The 14,965-nt window shown below is 39.8% G+C and overlaps 1 protein-coding gene across 1 annotated transcript; it reads right to left on the bottom strand.

Moving 5' to 3' along the window:
- Positions 1 to 918: 918 nt before the first annotated feature.
- krt8 (keratin 8) lies at positions 919 to 6,125 on the bottom strand. Its single transcript, XM_066670360.1, has 9 exons — positions 5,621 to 6,125; positions 3,937 to 4,145; positions 3,166 to 3,226; positions 2,956 to 3,051; positions 2,691 to 2,855; positions 2,454 to 2,579; positions 2,043 to 2,263; positions 1,889 to 1,932; positions 919 to 1,782 (listed from the first exon to the last, which is right to left on the bottom strand). The coding sequence occupies exons 1-9, from the start codon at positions 6,008 to 6,010 to the stop codon at positions 1,490 to 1,492; spliced, it is 1,605 nt and encodes a 534-aa protein (XP_066526457.1). The 5' UTR covers positions 6,011 to 6,125; the 3' UTR covers positions 919 to 1,489.
- Between the last annotated feature and the right edge of the window lie 8,840 nt (positions 6,126 to 14,965).

Below are 14,965 nucleotides of genomic sequence, written 5' to 3'. Positions count from 1 at the left end.
TAAAAACAATTTGTTTATTTTCTTTTCACATATTTAATGCCTATTTTTCTCTAAATAGATAACAACAGAAGCGTCATTTATGGTCACATCTGCGATGATAATTTGTTTATCAAAATAGCCTTCACTACCCTAATCCAGCTCAGCCTGATCTCACAGTATGTGACTCTTTATATAAGAGTTAACCACTTCGGATCTCAGCATGAATACAGACCTTTGAGATATTTTAAGAAAATGCCTGTCAAAAACTTGTCTACCTGTGTGAAATATGGTGCCTTAGTATACACTCTCAGAAAAAATATACGGTAGAAGTACATTATTAGTCACTAAAGGTACAACAGTGGTGCTGAAGTCCAGTTGTGTTCCCTAAAGTTACATTACTTTCTGTTCTGCAGAAGCAGAGGTGAGTATATGTAATCTTTCATTATAGAACTGTGTCAAAGGAAACAGCATAAAATAAGTCCTGGGGATGAAATTAGGGAAATTGAATTAACACAAAATTTTAAATTTACAATGAATATAGAATATGATACAATTATGTTCCCTAACTGAAGGTACAGAAATGTACCCTTGAGGGAGCCACCGGAATGACAATTTCCTGACAGTGTACTTGAAAATAAAGCCTTGAACGAGTTTCTCAAACTCTAAATTTATAAAAACAATTGGCCTGTTTACAAATCCAGTTTATTTTTGGCTCGTAAATCTATTAACGTAAAATGCTTGAGTGGTGACTTGGACAATTTTGAACACCAGTCTGAACACTTTTATCCTACGTGTGTTGTCTCCAGTACAGGTAATCTATGGATTTTACACTCTTTGTGAATTTGGAAAGTGATCTTGAGGAAAAAATGACAGCATGTTTAGACTTGCTAGAGGGACTGAGTGAAGGATGAAAAGTACAATAAACACATGAAGGCCAGTTTCAGTAAACACTTTTATTTTTTATTTTTATTTTTTTGTTGGTAGCAAAAAAACAGCACCTCATTGATACGCAGTTGGACTTTTCCTTTTGCAACTGACAGCGCACAATGGGAAGACATTCTCTACAGAGGCACAAACATAGATCTGCCAAAAACAAGGCTTTTTAACACCAGCGTGAATATACCCCTTCATAAACAAATGTAAATACCTGTCACAGTGCATTGACTTGCCAGTGCTGGTGGCAGATCTAGGCTAGGATTCTCCAGCTTACTGATATGGACCTTAAGGCATGTTGTGCAAGACAGTACTGCTTTTGTATAGCAGGCTGAGTGTGTTTCTTTTTAATGTGGAATGTGGACATGAGTATAAGGCACAATGTGAAAAGATATGGTTTGGTCCCTTGCAAATCCTTCGGTCAGAGTTAAGGCATTTATTGCTTTACAGTCGGGTTTATGACTGATTTCCTCTGGGAACTGGTTACGGTGGACCACTAATTTACTGGTTTAAAGGCAGGATGAGGAGTGAAAAAGAACACAAAAAAGTTACAGGTGTTGGTAACTCAATCTTGGGCTCAATCTTGGACAATCTCGGAGGACTCGGACACCACCTTTCCATCCTTGGTCTCGATCATCTTGATGACCACATTCTTCTTGCTTTGGGTGACACTGCTGTTGCCCAAGCCGCTGCCAGAGCTGTAGCCGCCACCAGAGCTGTAACCGCCACCAGAGCTATAGCCGCCACCAGAGCTGTAGCCACCGCCAGAGCTGTAGCCACCGCCGTAGCCGCTACCATAACCGGAGGAGTAACTAGAGTAGCTGCCGTAGGCACTGCCAGCACTTTCCATTGGGAAGGAGCTGTAGCTTGCTGTAGAGAACAGAAACGAACACGTCAGAATATAAAGTGTATTCTTGTAATATCTGGCAAAATGGACCCATGCTCCATGAAGTGAAGAAGCAAGATTAGAACTTACTGCTCTGTTTTGAGATGTTGATCGCCTTGATTCCGGTTGCAAGTCTGTTGGTGGAATAAACACATGATTAAGAGCCTGTCTATTTTTAAATGATTTTTAATATGAGCTTAATATGTATCAAGTGGGGATGTCGTAAGGAGAAAAGTGGACTGACCTGTCCTCCTCTCCTTCCAGGAGTTTCCTGTAGGTGGCAATCTCAATGTCCAGGGCCAGTTTGACGTTCATCAGATCCTGGTACTCTCTGATCTGGCGGGCCATGTCCTGCTTGGCTCTCTGCAGGGCATCCTCCAGATCCTTGATACGAGCCTTAGCGTCCCTCACTGCCATCTCCCCGCGTTCCTCAGCCTCTGCGATCTGGTTCTCCAGGTTGGCACGCTAAGACAAAATGGAGGAAAAATGACTACTCTGCAAACATCATTTATTATGACCTTGTATGATATGACCAACATCGCAGTGATCAGAAGTTCTGTTCAGCAAGAAGTGCACACTGCCCAGTAAAACCTCACACTTCTTTTGTTTGAAGATTACTGCAGGCTTAACCATGGCAATAAGTAAAGATTCTCACCTGTCCTTTTACAGCATCAATTTCAGACTGCAATCTCTGAATCATGCGATTGAGGTCAGCAATCTCTGTCTTGGTTGATCGGAGGTCATCTCCGTACTTGTTGGCAGATGTCTGAATCTCCTCAAACTGAGAGAAAGAGAAAATCCAGATTAAAGTTTTTTTCAAGTAGATCCCTGACATGGCTTTTAGCTTTGCCCTTCTAAATTAGCATCTTATAATCAGCACAGTAGCCCATACCTTAGACTTGTACCACGTCTCTGCTTCAGCACGGCTGCGGTTTGCAATGTCTTCATACTGAGCACGGACCTCAGCCACAATGGCGTCCATGTCCAGCTTCCTGCTGTTGTCCATCTCCACCACAACTGAGGTGTCCTTGATCTGAGCCTGCAGCTCACGGATCTCCTACAGGAGTAGAAAGGAGTGGAAAAATAATGAATTCATGGCTTATCGTTTGAGAGTTATATAAAAAAAATACACTGGTGGAAGAAGACTTGGTGTGTACCTCTTCATAGATCTGCCTGAGGAAGTTGATCTCATCTGTAAGACTCTCCAGCTTAGCTTCCAGCTCTACCTTGTTCATGTAAGCCTCGTCAACATCCTGAAACAAGCAAGGAACTATGTTATTGTATAATAATTACATAAACTGCTGCACCTCCTACATATATTTATGTATTAGATAATATTAGATTATATTTTTGTTGGCTGTGCTGACCTTCTTGATGAGGACAAAGTCGTTTTCAGCCTCTGTGCGCTTGTTGATCTCATCTTCATACCTGGGAAATTCAAAGGAAATCTATGTCAAAATTTAAATAACAAGACTTTATCAAATTCCTGAAGTTTGAGGACATCTGCATGGTTTATATATTTATATACAGTTGCCCACTAGAGGGAAGCAGTGTTGTATCTGTGAGGAACAAGCTGTAGACGCCATGTCTCAGGTTTCAAACCAAGAATCAGTTTAATGTCGCCTTTCAGAGTGTCAGGGAATAAGCTCATCGCATTCGTCTCAATTTGCAAAAAAGGCGCGTCTAACTTATGGTTCAGTGGGCCTTTCAGTAATGGAGGTGACTCATGCGAGTTGCTAGCCAAGTTCTGTGTGTTTTTCGTTTGGAAAAGCATCTGCAGTAGTAATATCCAGGACATGCCAGCACAGTGATGTAAATCCTGTCAGTGAAGGTAATGTAGACAATGGGTTTAGCAAACTAAGGCGTGACCTTATCCGTTAGACATATGGATTCAGTCATGGTCATATTTTTTTTCCCTTGTTGCATAAGCCATGCTAGAAACGTGGCCTGACTCTATTCCCAGGGGTCTGGTAAAATATTACTCCTCCACTATGTGCATTTATGGAGCTGTATTTATGCTGGGAACACTTAAGTGTACCACAAACCCTGCCTTCACAAAACTTGGGCACCATCCATACCCCACAACCCAGGGTTGGAAAGCCTTCATCTGAGCTGCTAGTGAAAAGTCAATGACTCACTTATTCTTGAAGTCCTCCACCAGGCCCTGCATGTTGTGGAGGTCAGCCTCTAGCCTCATCTTGTCGTTACCCAGGCTGTCAAGCTGTCTGCGCAGGTTGGCAATGTAGGCCTCGAACATGGCGTCAATATTGGAGCGGGTGGTGGTCTGTTCCTGGAGGAGGCTCCATTTGGTTTCCAGCATCTTATTCTGCTGCTCCAAGAAGCGTACCTGGGTGGGCGAGGAGAGAATGGGTTTATTGTTGCAGCCAAGACACAAATGAAGACCATATTCAGGGCTTCAAAGGGCTTTCTGTCCAGATTGCCGTTGCGTTCAGTAATTGAATGGAGCTGTGGTTTCTGAGCCAGTCTGATGTTCAATGCAGTAAACCACAACCACATGCCAACAGGCACCATGTGAAATCAGTCAGCCTCCTTAAAAGCCCCGCTGGCCTGATGTTAGATGGAATGGGTGACTGTCTGCATGAAAGCAGTGTTTTTTTGTTTGTTTTTTTCCAGGGAAATTGTGACGCACATCCTGAGACAGGACCTGAAGGGGGAGATGGGCTTTACCCTGATTTATCCTGGTTTTTTTTTTGGGGTAGGGGGACAAAAGTGGACAGGTCAAGGTACAAAGTTTAGAAAAGTGATGATATGTGTGCTATTTGTGGCTATTTGTTTTGACTGAGTCTTTCACAGGAGAGTGCATTTGCTCAAATATTTAAAGACGTTTTAATTAAATGATAAAGTATTTAACAAGAGAAGTGACCGTTGCACTTATGCTAGCACAAAACACTCTTGGCTTCACTGCTGACTTTACTTCAAACAGCAACCACACTGAAATATCAGCTCAATTCAAAGCACATGTTTTCAAAGAAGGGAAAAAAAAAACATGGAAAAACACTTGGACAAAAAGAGAGCAATCAAAACTAGATTAGACTTCATTGTAGTTGCCTTGGGGGGAGTCTGTTATGTAATCTGTCCAGTGCTGTTTGCTAGAACATGACACCGTTTCTTCAGATTAAATATTAACTCTGTAGAGCAGATCCCGGTTTGGGTGACATTGCTCTTTCTGCCTGGTAATACAGAACTAGCTTAGCACATTCGGTTTTGCTTTAGAAGAAAGATAATAGGGAAATCTGTTGTTTGTATAAATCATGTCTTCCAGATATAAATACGTAACTCCGAAAGTACATTTAATTTTGGGTGTGGGCACTGCATTTTCATTAAAGTTAACAGCTCCTAGGGCAGTCTGTTGCAAAGGTAAACCATTCATTCTGACCAGTGACACACCCTTTTTCCCCACCCCGACCACACATCGCCTGTTCTTCTCTGCAGCAAGTAACCATTACACAAGTTTGAATTGGGAAGATATAACTTTAGCAGGAGACTGAATTGATTATATGAGCTCTTCATCTCTCCTGTATCAACTTTAACTCAACATCATGCCTGGTTTATCAGTGTGCTCCGTGGTCTAAGGTAATTTCTTTCAGGTTTTATCTGAACTGTTGGCTGCAGCATTTTACTGACCTTCACTTACACTGTAACTTTACCTTAACTTCTAACTCTAAGACCTTGGGGATCATTGCAGAGGAACTACTATCGACAACAAAACTACTACATCAAGCATACATTTACAAGAGTCAGAAAAAAAAGTGAAAGCCCACCCAAGAACAAAATCAAGACGTAAAAACAACAGTTACTAACCTTGTCGATGAAAGAGGCGAATCGATTGTTGAGGGACTTGATCTGTTCTTTCTCCTGGGTGCGGACAACTTGGATTGTGGGGTCGATCTCCAGGTTTAGGGGGGCCAGGAGACTCTGGTTGACTGTTACAGCAGTGATGGGCTGGATGACATCGCTACCCATTCCGGCAGCCATGCCTAGACCATAGCCACCTCCGTATGCTGTGGAGCTTTTGATGAAGCCGCCACCTCCCACTCCACTTCCAAAGCCACGGTTGGTTCCATAGGAGCTGCGAGCTGTGTAGCTCTGTCGGGTGGCACTTGGTCCAGAGTAGGACATGCTGCTGAAGCTCCTAGGGATCGTCCCGGAGGAAGAGGACCTGACAGTGTAGGTTGTTCTTGTTTTAGACATTCTGCCTGTGGGTCGTCTGAGTGAGAGAGTGCGGGCGAGCAGGGGAGAGACAGAGAGCAGCGGAGGGAAGCTGGTCTGCTGTGCTGGAGAAACCCGAGCAGCTGGGCAGAGGCAGTGGACACTGCTCCTCTTAGTATAGCAGGGGAAGTGGGGGGAGGAGCCAAGAGTTGAATGCGATTGGCTATGCAAGTGTGTAAGTGTGAAGTGAAAGGGGGTGAGGCTGAAACTTTACACCCTTGTCCTCGCATTCTTCTTCTAATCATTACCTGGACAAGCAGTGAAACCACACCTTCTTTTTACTCCCAAAAGCCAGGCCAGTTTCTGCAGCAGTTCTGGCAAAACAGGAATTGTATGAATGGTTATTGGGATGTTTTAAGGGAAAATACTAGTTTGGACCCACCTGGTCAAATGACATGTTATGTGTGTTTTCTAAGTGTAATTAAGTAACCTAAAAAGATGGCAAACATGCACATTTCAGGAGCTTCAGAGCTCAAGATATTGGGGAAAAAAACTACAAAAAACATAAGCATTAATTTTAAAATGGGACGAATTTTGCACTTTTTGCAAGTGTTTCCATTATAATTCTGTCAACCTAATCAAGGACAGTATCTGTGTACATCCTGGCTTTCATTACAAACAGCTAGACAATGTTATTCGGAACTGTCTCTGTTTGTGAATATCAACATTCAGCTGACAGATGACAATGTGTAATTTATTGTGTAAGTTTTTGTGTGTGTGTGTGTGTGGGTTCAACACAACAAAAGATTTTGCACATAATTTGGGATATTTTGTGTGTGCATGAGTGTATATAAAGTGAATTACATGTCAAATGGCATCAGGTTAGCTCGACTAAATGGCTGTTGCCCGTGTTTTCAATGAGGTAGGACTGCTCTGTGTATGCTGTAGCTGCGGGACATTCAAATTAATGCCTCATCTGTAAATGGCCTAAAAACTTTGCCTATTCAAATGAAACGTGAGGCGTGTTTAATTATCTTTGTGCGCCTCTGACACTTCATAGCTCTTGGCGATGTAAGTCATGCAACTCATGATACAACACTATTTTTGCACGTGTCCCTGCCTTAACATTACCTCCAGTGCACTCTTTTCACGCCGTACTATGTCTGCCTTACTATGAGTGACATACACAATGTGGCCTACTCATTCAACATTTCTGACATCTAATATGAAATGGGAGGTCTGTTTTTCTGGGAAGCCTTTGCGCTAAATGTTGGCACATTGCTGTGGTGGCATTCAGCCACGAATGCATTAATGAAACCAGGTACTGATAATGAAATATTAGTTTTGGGCCAGCCACTCTATTATGACTCATTAAAATAATATTTAATGGTATTTTTTTACACCAGAGAAAGGTTTCACTGCTCCACTGCCCTAATTAGCTACCTACAAATGATAAATGTGTGTAACACACGTCCCATCTGCAAAATGTATAAACTCTGCGTGTCTTACATGCAACTCACTGGTCACAGGTTCATAAATAAGTAGAGAGGCAATTTTTACTTTGTGAATTCAGCGACAAACCTGAGGCAGTTAAAGATTGTGCCTCAGGGTTTTTGGACAGCTGGAAACGGCGGACCTCATAAACCCATTTTACTGTCACTTTGTGTTTACAGCAGCTTAATCAGTAGGCCTGGACCTTTAATGACAGAGTGATAGAGAAATAATAGTGTGGTGTTATATGACCCAGTAGTGTGGCGCCATTACGAAAAGCATTCTTGCACATTTTAGCTCATAATAAAATGAGTAGGCTACTGCTGCACAGTTTCAGCATTACTGAAAACATGCACAAAGGGCTGGGGCTTAGATTCAGCTAAGATTCAGCTACACAAAGCTGCCATTTGGGAGGACGAAGGCTGCTACTCGTTCTCTCCACCCTTCATGTTTTGGTGCTAATGCAATGTCATTGGACAGCTCAACCAATTTGCCTTACGTTGTGCTGAGTGATGGGGCGGAGAGAGTACAATCCTCTGAGTAGTCTTCTCATGACTAATCAGGTCAGCTGTAGGTGTTAACTGGTTTCTCTAGAAATGCAATCATGCTGGACCTCATTTTAAGTCATTCCTGTGAATCTTGCCTGACTTGGGCGATCAGCTGAGTGAGCTTTCAGTTTATTTCCTTACACACAGCTTCAGATTGGTTTAGACACCGTAACTCTGAACGCTGTAATGAACTACAGGGTAACACTGTACAAATGAATTTATCAGGGACTCAATACACTTAAAACATAATGTAGAACATCAGTAAGGTTTGTATTAGACACCCTAGCCTTAGCTTACAGATTTAATGCAGTGATCACTGTAATATGGCCAAAGGTTTGTGGACACTCTTTGTGATCTTCCCTACTCTTACACAGTGGTGATTTCAGTTGTGCAAAGCAATGAATTGGGAAAATTTGGAGCCAGTGAACATGGGCCTAAATTCACCAGGCTCAATACTGAGTGTTGACTAGAGGGTTATAAACCCACTGATTTGAACTGTTTCATGTGGAGTTATGGTGCTCCATTCAGTAAATCTGGGATGAGCTGAAGTGACTTTTGTGATCAGAATTAATCCAACATCCAACATCACTCACTAATGCTCTTGTGGCTGAATGCCATTAAAATCTTTACAGCAATGTTCAAACATCTTTTCTAAAGCCTTTCCAAAAAAAAATAAATAAATACATCCTGCAACTGCAGCAAAGCAAAGAGTGTTGATCTAGCTATTAATACCCATGATTTCAAACAAATTGTTGAATGAACAATAGTGTATAATCAGAACCTAATGAAGACCTGCATTAGATTTGCTATGTTTTGGCCTCTTTTTATCTAATCCCTCTTGGAGGGTCATGTCGTATTAAACTGTTCTTTTCCTCTGTTCCACTACAGACTCCCGGCCTTTGTTTCTGAAACAGGAACTTGAAGACATAAAAAAGTCACTTTTCTCATTTCTTCATCCAATTTGAAAGCAGTCCAACCTCAGAACCTGCCCCAGACTTACAGACAATAGGCAAAGTTCTTAAGCGATTTGTTTGAATGGCTCAAGGAACATGGTGCAGCCCTATCCGAAGCATTTCATTTCACACAAAGCTGAAGGAGAGCAGCCAGATAATACAGAGGCCTAATGCAGCTCTTTGTACATATTTTCATTAGAACAGAAAACCGTGGTTGGTTGTACAAAGACACGAAACAGTGTTGCTCTTTTTTGTGGAGGTTACACAGATTAAGGTTAATCACTTACTGAGTCAGCCTCTAATGTAGGGCCAAAGTTTGGGGATAATCAAACATCTCTTCTGAAGTGAAGGGTATTGAAAGGGAATTTGTTCCTTTTGCTGCAGCAAGTCTTCTACGTTTCTTGGAAGAGTTTACTCAAGGATTTTAGTACATTGCTGTGAGAATTTGATGACTGTGAGACTTCCATTCACAGAAACATTAGTGAGGTCGGGTACTTATGTTAGATGATTCATTCTTGATCACAAACAGCATCTCATTCAATATATACTAGATGAAGCTCCATCACTCCAGAGAATGCAGTAAGCCTCTTCCTAATGCAGGATTCTTTATATCTGTCTAGCCTACTCTTGACCTCACAGGACCACTGCTAAGCGGGTATTGTTCCGTATATATTTGTGGTTACTGGACAATTCTCATTCCAGGAGTGACACAGAGGGCTTTAAAACCTTCAGCAGCACTGCTGTGTCTGATCCACTCGTACCAACACACACTAACACAGTACCACCACCACGTCAGTGTGGGGATATTGATCCACGCCCATTTCAGAACAGGTTGAACGAGAGCAAATAATGTATGCAGAGCAACAGCTGGATTACAGTCTGTAACTGTATAACTACGACACGCTCCTGTACGATCAGTACGAACAGGGAGTGTAGATGCACAGAGATGGTTATAATTTTATGGCTAATTGGTGTATAATGTATATATTTTTATGTATAATATATTTATATTTTTAAATGCCCATTCACACCTGACACTGATTTATTGTTTCAAAGCTAAAAGATAATTAAAGTTTATTTAAAAAGTCATTCTGGATGAAAACCCAATCCACTTTTGCCCACAGAAGGGAAAGAAATGTTTCTGCTTCAAAGTTAATGGAATCTGTGATATATGTTTCCCAGCTTTCAGCTCCTGCATCAAATAGCTCAGTCTTTTCAGAGCTAAAAGTTAGCTAAACTAACATAGTTCGTCTGTGAAAACAGGTGTGTCTACCTGGCAATAAAATTGTGGGTCTGTCACATTCTGAGTGTCATTCTTATCTCTGGATCAGGGTGTATAAAACTAGTGTAAATGTACTGATAAAAGTGAGGATCTCCACCCAAGGCGTATAGTTGCTTCATCAGCTGCGGCTAACATTCCTCCATTCCTCAGTCACACAGCAACTAATCTGAAAGATTCTGTTGTGAGGGATGCAGTCATTATAATAATATGACAGCATTGTAGGCATTTCTTTCCGTGCCAAACTAATGCTAGCTTCCATTTAGGCCTTAAGCCTGGCATAACAAAAGGAAGCAAACTATTTATGTGATATTTGTCAGATTTTGACAGTGCTTTCAGAAACTTTTTTGAAACATTATTAGAGTTTTGGGTTTATAGATTTCTCCTAGCCTTGTATGACATTATTACAGTGGCCTAATAAGGATTGTGTTATAACATGGGACCTTTAACCTTTGAAAAACTAAATGGATTGGTGACGACCATTGGTATGACGGTGTCACAAGAGAGGAAATCCACTGATATGTCTTTCTTATGTAGAGATAGCTTCATCCACTCTGATTCATCATGAATGGGGCTTCTGTTGACTTGTTTTATCAGTGTAGTAGACTCAGCCGTATATGACTCATTTTTATCCGTGGGTCATCAGACCAGATCAGATGCTGCATGCTTCACGTCCTTCTTCCCCATTTGGATTTAAGATGAGAGGCATGATTTATACCACATGGCTTCTCATGGTGCCATGGCAAAAAAAAAATTCTGGCAATTCTGAAAACAGTATTTCGGGTCATTTCGGGTGAGGCGTCACCTTTCCTTTGAGAAACAGTGGTTTTACTGTTAGCACACTGTTGTTTTCCAAAGTTTTCTTCCATTGCTAAATAGTTGCAGCTGGATTGAGTTTTGCCAGATTATAAAATTTGCTCCCCACCACATTGAAAAACCCCTTAATCCAGACACACATGCTGTCACATGTACACACATATACTCCTGCATACATGTGATTCTGATATCCCCCAGGTACAGATAAAATGTAGTATTTCAGATATACACAGCACTTTAACACTTTATAAGTAGTAGTGTTTCTAACCTGAATCTTATTGAAACCAGTTGTTGAGGAATATGAAATTATAAACTCCACTATCATATAATATTGTTTCTAGATAATTATATTGAACATATTTTATGATCTGAATTTGCAAAAAAATTGCATTTTTTAGCTTTTATTTTATACTGAAACAAACAAAGGAATGTAAGAAGTGCATGCAGGAAGTTATTTATAGTGTAGAATGTGCAGTTACTGTGTAATTATATTTGAACAACTAAATAAAGGGAATAATAATAATTCAGCAAACTCAGAAAAAAGTTACTTAACCAAGAGTGACTTAACTTTATCTCACTGTGGTGGTACCTTTAAGTCTTCAGCACTTTTATTTGATGAATATAACTGCACTGAATTTTACTGCAAATATGTTTTTTTTTTTTTGTTTTTTTAGCTGCAGTGATTTAATACACTTGAGCTGATTTCACACCAGATGCACCACGTAATACGCTACTGTATTAATCAGTGTAGCATTTCACAGGGGCTGTGCTCATCAGGGGCCATACAGATATTGATAATAAATACTTTTGTAGATGATGTAATCACAGGTAAATGCATAAAAACCGTTGCTGTGTCTGGTGTGAAATAACAGGTGTTGTTGAATGGTTCCAACACTCCTTGTGAACCGCACAGACTACGGTGTAGATCTGCTTTTTAACTCTTTGCTTAACTTTGCTTTAGTTTTCTGTTTTAAAAAGTTGTACAGTTATATTTACTTATATATAATATTTTTGGGCACTGAAATGATTAAATGTTTTATCCTGAAAAATAATCATGTAAAATTAAGTTAAAATTAATTAAGTTAAAATGGCAGAAATGTTCAGTTTGTTTTGTTTGGCTGGTAACAGGACTCTCAGTGCCAGGTTTCTGCGGTTTTTATGAGACCAGTCAGGCAACTTTTTTTTTCTTTTTTTGATTCCTCATCTTTCTGCTCTCAGTAATGCAGTTAGTCACCACACACACGCACACAAACAGAGAAGTGTGTTTTGCAGAGTACAAATCTATCCGCCGTGGAGTTAAGTTATTAGATCTGTACCATTATTCATTCTGAGTGTTAAAGTCTGTGAATTCAGTGGTGTAGTGTTTGCTGTGTAAATAGTGAAGGAGTTCTGTCCTCAGAACTTCCCCCATGCTGGACAACAAGACACACCCGCCATTGCCATGGTAACAGGGTTACCACAGATCACACACCCCCACACACACTGATATATGACGACTAGTTGTGGAAAGTTTGAGCAGTTGCCATGGAAACAAGGATAAGGAGGAACGCATATGTCGTAGTTGCCAGGCAGTGTATACTAATAAAGAGGATATATGCACAATGCGAGAGAGGGGGAGTGTGTGTGTGTGGGTGTGTGTGTGTGTGTGGTTAGGTGTGTGTGTGTGTGTGTGTGTGTGTGTGTAAGTGTATTTCCCAAAGTGTTTTTAATGGGATACACATTTATTATAGACAGACAAAAGGTTTAATGTCCTCCAGGGCATGTTTCAGCATGTGGACTACAAATGAGAAATATACCCTACACTGTGTAATTTATATATCGTTACAGTACAAAGAAAAAACATGTACCTTCAAAATAGTAACTTTATAGGTGAAGGAAATACTTTTTAATTTTCAATGGAAGTCAGTGTAAAAAGAGTGTGTGAGTGTGTGTCACCCCGTGAAGGACTGGCGCCACTGGATAAGCGGATTCAGACCATGAATGAATGAAGGAATATATTGTGCAAAAATCAGAGACCACACTTTGAACTTCCAGTCAAAATGTTTGTTTAATTTTCTAGGAAGACTTTATTTCCAAGATTGGATTCATATCCCTTTCTATGCAAAAAGGCAATAAATGACATTATAGAAGTTACCAAACCGGAGTTCAGGAAGTTGTCCACAAAACATGGATAAATTAAATGTACAGTGATTCACTTAATGTTTGGACAAAACAAAACAACATTCAATAATGCTAAATGACTATTAGATCATCAGTTCATTCAGAAGCACATGATATTTCACATGAGGGTACATATGTACAGATGTTTATAATGACTGAACTAGTGTATTTGCATGAATAGGCACAAGACAGATTTGGTGGTGTTTAATTTACGGAGATTTTAAGATGAACATGCAGAATTATGTTTCTGAAAAGATCCTTCATTAAACGGTAGACTTAGCTACTGTGTAGTCATTATGTAGTCATCAGAATATATAACTGAAAACATTCAACAGTTTTCTTTTTCCTTTCTTTAGCTTATTCCAAACCTTCATGTGTCTCTTGTGTCTGTAAATTATTTAAAGTAATTCATGTCTTGAAGGACAGTTTTGTTGTTATGAAAATTATATATGTTTTGTGCCAAGGCTCATTAATCTTAAGAGTTTTTATCCTGTAGCTACTATGAATCATTTGGTAATTACTATGGAAGTTATATATAATTCATGTCATAATGACAATACGTGTTCAAAGTTTGTTTGTCTGGTTTTAAAGGACTAATTTTGTTCATTTCTTTCTTGAGCTTATTTTCAAGACTTCTCACCTCTCTGTAACATTCCTCCTGCAGTAAATGTTCTGTCCTTACAGTAAATTATAATGTAGTTCATGTCACTCAGAGGCAACAGACATATTCCAGCACTATAATGATAAGGTAGAGCAGACATCAGCATTTGTGTTTTTAAAGAGGTCAGACAGTAAGATAACCTGTGGCTCAACATGGCAAGATGCAATAAGACAGAACTATTCTGAAAGACTGGGGTATCACTGCTCAGAGTGTTGATGTTCACTAGGTGATGTTCACTGCACTCCTTTGCATCTCACCTGTCAAAAGCCACTACATTGCTTAACGTTTGGTTACATCTACAAATTCAATATTTCTTCTGAAATTAAGGGCATTAGTGGATGTCCAAGTCTTTTCAAAGGCATCTCTTCAGAGCCACCCATAACATTTAATACGTTTCTATAGGTATTATGCAAGCTGTGGACATTAAATGTATTTGTCAACAATGGGTGCAACTTAAATTTGTTGGTTCATTCACTATAAGACATGTCTGGATCCTGTTAAAACAATAAGCCATGAGAGACTTTTCTCAAGTGACTTATTGATTTTATAAAACAGCAATCAACATTAAATACAATAAAATACACAAATGTTCAATTAATAAGCATATTTATTCATTAACAAATATTCACAATAAAATATTCGTTGCTAAGCTAATGCTCACGTATATTCAGTTTTTTTTTACTTGAGTACAAATACTTAAATTTCTGTCCTCTTTCTGAAGGAACCCTTAAGCCCAATTTATATTTCTGCGTCAGCCCTAAATCGTAGGCTGCAGGACGTATAGAGCTAGCCGTGCTGTGTTTTTAGTCTTTAGCTTAGCTTTAGCTTAAGAAACTGGCTGAGTAGGTTTAGCGACATGGTGATAGTGAATTTCTGTGTTCAATTCATAAATCACATATGTGAGTAGTATTTGTAATAACCATTCCTTCACTAATGTAAACTCTGGTAGCTAAGCAGTCTAACATGAAAAGTAAGACACTAAACAAAACACCCACATAATGATTAGGACTGCTGTTTATATTAATCGGGAATTAATAAATAATTAATATAATAATTATCTGGACAAGTTCTTCACACCATTCATCCACT

The sequence above is a fragment of the Hoplias malabaricus genome, chromosome 5 (genome assembly GCF_029633855.1).
Source record: "Hoplias malabaricus isolate fHopMal1 chromosome 5, fHopMal1.hap1, whole genome shotgun sequence".
NCBI classification, from domain to species: domain Eukaryota; kingdom Metazoa; phylum Chordata; class Actinopteri; order Characiformes; family Erythrinidae; genus Hoplias; species Hoplias malabaricus.
Note: the sequence above shows the minus strand (reverse complement) of the source record. Positions and strands in the feature narration are given on the sequence as shown.

Excerpts from the sequence above, each read along its gene's own strand:
- krt8 (XM_066670360.1), bottom strand. The coding sequence starts at position 6,010 with ATGTCTAAAACAAGAACAACCTACACTGTCAGGTCCTCTTCCTCCGGG. Across the intron at positions 2,856-2,955 it reads TCAGGCAGATCTATGAAGAG|GAGATCCGTGAGCTGCAGGC; the intron begins GTACACACCAAG and ends CTACTCCTGTAG. Across the intron at positions 2,264-2,453 it reads TTGATGCTGTAAAAGGACAG|CGTGCCAACCTGGAGAACCA; the intron begins GTGAGAATCTTT and ends ATTTTGTCTTAG.